This window comes from Belonocnema kinseyi, chromosome 10 (genome assembly GCF_010883055.1).
Source record: "Belonocnema kinseyi isolate 2016_QV_RU_SX_M_011 chromosome 10, B_treatae_v1, whole genome shotgun sequence".
NCBI lineage: Eukaryota > Metazoa > Arthropoda > Insecta > Hymenoptera > Cynipidae > Belonocnema > Belonocnema kinseyi.
The window spans coordinates 83,393,021-83,400,070 of NC_046666.1; the positions used below are offsets into that span (position 1 = coordinate 83,393,021).

The window sequence follows — 7,050 nt, forward strand, 5'->3', positions numbered from 1 at the left end:
CCGGTTTTCCAGGTTTCCCGCTCCAGCGTCCAACCTTCACTGCATTATATAATTTTCTTTAGTCAGAACTTTCCCATTTGACTTCAATTTCATTTTATTTGACACAGATACGTAATTTTTTATCAGCAGAAAGAAGTTATGAAACACATAACCTAAAATTATAGTTAATTTGTATTTTCCTCTAACGATCTTCAGTATTATTATAATACATTTCATAAGGATTCAAATATTTATACACCTGAAAAGTACAAGAAATTTTTATTCTTACATTTTGCATTTGAAAATACCTTACGTTTGCCGCCTTTCTTATCCAAGATGGAGAAATTAAGCGGTGGGTCTTTATTAGTTCGGTTTTTTTACTTGCGCGTGGCTAGACCATGTATTTATTAGATCATGGGTGAGCGCGTGGTTTCTGTCTCTTGCTAATTTTCTGAAGAAAAGAAATGGCGAACTCGTACAAGATCATGTGCTTGCATTTGCCCAGTGACCGTTCCGGCTGAGTGTCACATGTCTAATAATCCTGTTAATACTTCATCACATCATATTCGTAACCATAAATGTGAACTTTTATACATTGTTGTCGGTAATTCAAATTGAACTTTTCGTGTGTAACGTTCGCTTTGTGAAGTACGGACTTCGTGTTTGGACCAACAGTCCGAAGACCACAAGGCACAAAACACCGGAGCCTCATGTTTCTTCGTCCACCTCACATTTGATCATTTTCGTTGATAATGGATGTCAACATGGACTTGAAGTACAAGGTAGGAGAAAAAAAATCTTCTTTAGCTTTGTGCCTTGGGCAAAACATGTTTTTTACGATAAGGTAGTAATATCGCGTTGATTTTGCGACCGTTTGAGGTTAAACCTTGAGTTGTCGATTATTATAATTATAGATCGTTGCCGGCATTGTTAATTATGTAATTTCTCCTAACAAGCAGGTTTTCGCGAGTGTTTTCATCAGTTAGCGTATCATCGGTTCAATTTGTAATGGAAACCCATGGTTGCATTTAGATTACAGAATGATCGGCAAAAAAAGCATGACCAAAAATGCGTTTCCTCAATGAAGAGGGTTTGGATTTAGAATTCGTTCTTATACGATAACCTCGAAATTATTTGTAGCATGTATCGTTTGTATACAACTTGAATATAGGTGGAAATATAATTATGCGTTGTCATATGGAACGATGCTACTTTTTTGTGACTCAGAATGTCTAATATGGGACCAGTGTGACCTGCATTCTTTAATAAGTATTTTGGATTAGGGTAGGTTTTCGAGTATAGAAATGAAGCAAAATTTACAATACATGGAATATTATATTAGATGAATTATTAAATATTAATGTAAAATGTATCGATTGAGTCGATAATTAAAGTAATATCGCAGAATTATGCGCACAAACCTGTTTTTATATAGTCTGTTGTACTATATCTGTTTAAAGTTTCCCGAAAAATCCTAATCGTAAAAAGTTTGAAATTTGACTGCTTCTACGAAAGAAACGATTTTGAAGTAAAGCTCAGTTTTTTAATATAAGACTAAAGTATCCTATGGTTTATAAGAAGCATCTCACAATTATTTAAATTTTGTTTGTTTTACTATACTTTTTAGAACTTTTCCTTTCTGCAGTCTCGAGTAAAGATTAACAAACATTAGGTAATACCATTCATTTATTTGTACTGATAAAATACTGACGATATTTTTTACCGGCTTTTCAAAAAATGTTGACATTCAATGTAACCTATTTAATAATTTTGTTTCAGTTTATGAATGGATGTCAATCATAGGCAAACACAAATTCAGTATAAATTGGTTAATACGGAAACACTTACGTGCCTATCCGAAGTTATCACTTTTTTAAAACACAAACTGTAAAGTTTTTTAGGATTGCTATGCAAAATTGTTATAACAACCTCTGAATCTTCTCTTCCACTTGTTTCCTCAACTGTTAAATTTTGACATTAACTTTTTATAGTAAATTCGATTTTCTCAGTCAATCCGATATGAGGATTAAGCGCAAAGCCTGAACTATTTTTAATGTAGTGGTGGAACACCTAATTCGAATCCCAGTTCCAAACTTTTGCGATAGGTGGGGAGGTACTGTATATTTTAATTATTTAAATTATAATTAATTATAAATATTCTATTTTCAAATTCAGTTCATTTTATTGTGTATTCCAATTTATTCAAAAATCTAAGCTTGAAGTGTGATTATAGTTTAATGATCGCGAAGCCCTGCTCCGTGTATTAAAAATGCAACGTGTTGCCGGGTTTTTTTCACATAAAAGTCTTTAAGCCTTTCAGACAAAATGACTTCTGCTAGGGTTATTTACGTCTTTTTATTGAAATATCTTCCTTATTTGTCCTGATGGCTCAACATTAAAGCTTAGACAATTAGAGAGATGTTTAAATGGATGAGTAGTTCGATCTTAAATTCTCAGAGTGGAATTTTGACGTTATAAAATATCCGGCTTAACACATTAGGAAACATTACAGATCTAGTGTGCAATGCAAATGTGTACAAATTTAGTTAAAACCAATTCAGATTTTTCAGTCGAATTGTGGCGACTTGAAAAAACCTTACAGTGCTAGTCTTTGATCATAATTTTGAATAATCGGAGACTTGGGAGTCTGGCTGCATTTTCGAACTCCGTTCAATGTTTATACTCCATCTTGGCGTTTATTTCTGATGACTTTTCTGTCAGAATTCAGTATGGGAACATGCAAAATATAGATAACCATTGTTCAATCAACAGTTTAACTTTGTGCATATCTCTAAGTCTCTGATAAATCCCTCCTTGGCCAGCTTAGAACAACCGAGCAAGACTAAAATAAATTATATCAATCTAAATAGGGCCCCACATGTTCCTTACAGAAATTAAATTTTGTATAAATTGATAAACTGTCACAGAAACCCAAATTCCCTAAATGAGGCGTAGGGTCTTTTGTTCGGCAAATATCTATTTTAACACCTTCCCCAACATTTTTCAACAGAAAAATGAGTTCTTAGAAGCAAAGCTTTTTTACAGACTGAGCTTTCCACTACCTTGACTTTGCTCAAAATTAACCCCTCTCCGGGTTTAGAAAAAGTTGATTACAACATCATGCTTTCGAGATTTGCCAATGGAGAGAAAGTGGTTGACCTATTCCTGGATCTGAAAGGTACATTCCCTAACGTCATTCCACAAATTCTGTTTGAAGATCTCAAAGACATCGCCGTTCCCTGGCAAGTCGCCAGATGTATACACAACCCTATATATTGCAAAGATGTTTATTTCTAATCAATGGTTAAATGGCAGGTCCTAGGCGTCGTACAGTTTGCCTTTTCCTCGCTGGATTTGCAGACGATATTGCTGTTATTTGTTGCTCTCCTAATTCAACAGTTCTCGCAGTCTTTTTCCATAAAAATGTATGGAAGTATGCTGATTTTCATGAAAAAAACAAATTAGTTCTTCTTAACAAGTGGAATTTGCATACTCTTATTTTTTACCGTTAAATATCATTATAAATCGACTCTTCCCAGAAAAAAGGTTTTTAAAAATAATTCTCGATATTATCAGGATTGCCGCTAAAATGCAAGGAATCAATTATCGGCTTTGGAAACATTTTTCCCCACCATTAAAATGTTTAAACTCAAGTTTTGAAAGCTACTTTTTTTATTTAAGGTAATCAAAACTAAGTTTAGAAATAAAACCGTTTTATAATTAGTGATTCAAAAGTGCACAATTTTAAACTTCTAAGTTGTATAAGTTTTATATTTCAATCTTAAATAATCTTCTGAAATCGCACATTTGTTATTTGAATCGTAGAAATGATAAAGATAATAAAAATTATAATTTTATATTCCTAATATCAAGTGACATTAAAAGTGATTGGGCAAACAAAAATAAATCCCCGATGTCATTTTTGCTATTCAAAAGTGAAGAATAATCCTTTAAAGTTTCATTATTTTGATTTAAATGGTTTAAATTCAACAAGTTCATTTACAAATGAAAACTATATGAAATGGAACAATTGACATTGTAGCGTTTAAAATTTAAACGATTCACAATTATTTTATACAGAATTCAACTATATTCGCGCTTCGAATTTTGAAATAAAGTGGACTTACAAAACCTCTCCTGAAAGCGCCTTTTTAATCAGGTGCCGTTCCCTTTCACTAGCTCTAAATTCGGTCAGCGCCTTGAGCATGCCATTAGATACGCGTGCGCAAGATGATATTCAAGTAATTCGCCAATATGCCTTGAAGATCTTTCCCGCCAAGTCCTAGGCAGGGTGGCCACATGTTAGAGAAATATCAGGAGAAAAAAAGTTTGTCAGGGAAATGAAGTAGCTGTCAGGAAAATAGAAATTGGTATGTTTTAATATTATTTTGGAAGCGCTTCTTCATATTCATATAATTTTTTTTTTCAATGTTTTTCAATTCGAGTCTTAGTTTTTAATTTGTAGTTATCGGAAAATGCAAGCTTTTGGCCACCCTGCTAATGGAGTGGCTTAAGCAAGGGGGCTCTTTCTGAATCAATTAAAAAGTACATTTTTCACACAGATTTAAGAATGAAATGATGAAACACATTTTTCTTGTTTTTAATGACAGATTTCAATATAAAACTATTGATAGTACGAAAAACTAATTCATATAACCAAACCATAACCTCACACTTAGGTGTATTTAAATTTCAAGTAAATCACATACGTTGCTGAGTTATTTATGTAGAATGATTATGGGAAAGTGTTGCGTAAAGTGTTACTTCTTATTAGCTGCTAATTACTTCCCGGCAGATGCAAAGGTGAAAAAAACAATGGGAAGAAATAAGAAGTCGAATAAATGGAGAAGAATTTTGCTACTATACTATTATTTTTTATTAAGGGTATGTGATACTTAGAAAATTGTCGATTTTACCAGTTTTAGGTTCCCCGGCTTTTTTTCTAGAATAATAAATATTTCGTCTTAAAAATTTGGTAAATGATAGCGAACATGCTAACGGACGTCCCGGCACACTTTTTTTGTGGGTTAATTCCAAAAAGTTTTAATTTAGCAAAATGTGATTAATTTGTATAGCGCGGAAATAGTATCGATTTTTTCAATGTTAGATTCCCCCAGCTTTTTTCCTAGGATAAGAAATATTTTTCCTTCAAAATCTGGGAAATGATAGCGAACATGCTAACAGATGTCCCCACACACTTTTTTTGTGTTTTTTTTTATCAAAAAATTTTTGATTTTGCTAACACCGTGCGTGTATATTTCGAGGTTATGTGTTTTACAATTCACCCGAGCGTTACTTCCAAACTACACAATATTTTTGGCCGAAAACTTTGGACTTACAAATAAACATAGTAACTAATCTCCCGGAACTAACCTTGTTTGCAGGCAATCAAAAAAATTTATTTCATAAATAATTCACAGATTTTCGGAAAGGCAGAGACGAAAAACGACGTAACCTCAAAATAATGCATATGCATAAAATTTTTATTTAGCACAATAAATTTTCTTGTTATTATCCCTCAAAAAAGAGTCCAGGGACGTCCGTTATGATATTTTATAGCATCTCCGAATTAGTTTTTACAAATTTTAATTTTTGTGGAAAAAAAGCCGGGGAAACTGTGAGTATCACATGTCCTTAATAAATTATTATATATTATTTCTTCTTATATCATAACTTATTATTTCTTTACATTGTTTCATTGATAAACAACACTGAGCAACATTTTCCCATAATCTTTCCACATAAATAACTGCACTGTTTGTGAGTTATTTGAAATTTTTATTATTTACATGCACCTAAATGTGAGGTTATTTTTTGGTTATATATGGATTAGTTTTTCGTTTTATCGACAGCTTTACATTGAAATTTTCAATTTGGCTTTAAAAAATCATTTAACCATTTTGACAATAAACGATAATGCCATTACTATTATTTAATAATGTAATATACAGAATCACCGCACAAAAATTTACTAGTGCTTTTAATCTTGCATTCTTTCTTTTTTGAATGATTATCATTAAATGGATAACAGTTTAACTTTGTATTTTAAATAGAAGAAGGATTTTTATTGTAAATTTGCACGAAAAATGTACTTTTTAAATGATCTTATTTGAATTTTCGCGAACTTGGATCAGGACAGATTGCGCACTTTGGTTAGTGGTAAATTTCCCTATACCGTGGTCTGGAACACTAAGCGTTTTTTGAGTCTGTTGTAGTTCAACTTTGAGCTATTGCAATGTCAACTCAGATAGCGCAATATTTTACGGCAAACTTTCCTCAACTTTGCTATGTAAGGTTAGGAACCTTTCATCGCAACGTTTTTAAATGCTTGTCTCAAGTAAGAAAATGCCCGCCTGATGACAAGTTTGCGAAACAAGCTTGAGGGAAACTTGCATTGCATTATTTAGATAATTTTCAGCGATCACAACAGTTAAATTAGCCTTCTCGTCTACCATAATTATATACAATTTCGAGATTATTTGATTTGACATATAGAGGCACATATCACATATCATATTGCAATGCAAGGTGTCCTCAATATTGTTTCGCAAGATTCCCTCGAGCTTGTCTCGCAAAATTGTCGCCAGGCGGACTTTTTATTTGTTTGCAAATCATATGTGGTACACAATAAGCACTAGATATACTTTGCTGCTAAAATTTTACAATCGATAGACTAAAAGAGAATAATGTTTGGGGGCATTTTAAAGTGTTATGCATAAGAAAAGTCATAAGTTATAGAACGTCTTGCCTTTTTCATGCGTAATAATTGTTTTCTTGATAATAATAATAATTTAAAACTTTATAATAATTGTTGCCAGTTAAAGCTTTGTGTATGTTCATTTTTCTTGTAAAGATTTAAACAATCCTTCGATTTTAATGGATGCCGCTTTAATATGTCTGTGTTTCTGGTGCTTCATCACCATATTGGATTTTTTATATAATTATGCAGTTATTTTTTTTGTCAAACACAAAGATACCAGGTGTATACATATGAAACCGGTATTTTTTCAAGAAAAAAACACATTTATTTCAAGAGAATGATAACAAATATTTTATTCAAAGTATGCGCCC

At 32.3% G+C, this 7,050-nt stretch overlaps 1 protein-coding gene across 2 annotated transcripts in view; it reads left to right on the top strand.

The window, feature by feature from the left end:
* The first annotated feature begins 422 nt into the window (after positions 1-422).
* Positions 423-7,050, top strand: part of LOC117182344 (ubiquitin carboxyl-terminal hydrolase 10-B) — a 36,760-nt gene continuing 30,132 nt past the window's right edge. For both annotated transcript variants that reach the window (XM_033375503.1, XM_033375505.1), the window contains exon 1: positions 423-761. In XM_033375503.1, coding sequence (XP_033231394.1) covers positions 732-761 — 30 coding nt within the window. In that variant the 5' untranslated portion in view covers positions 423-731. The remainder of the gene's footprint in view (positions 762-7,050) is intronic.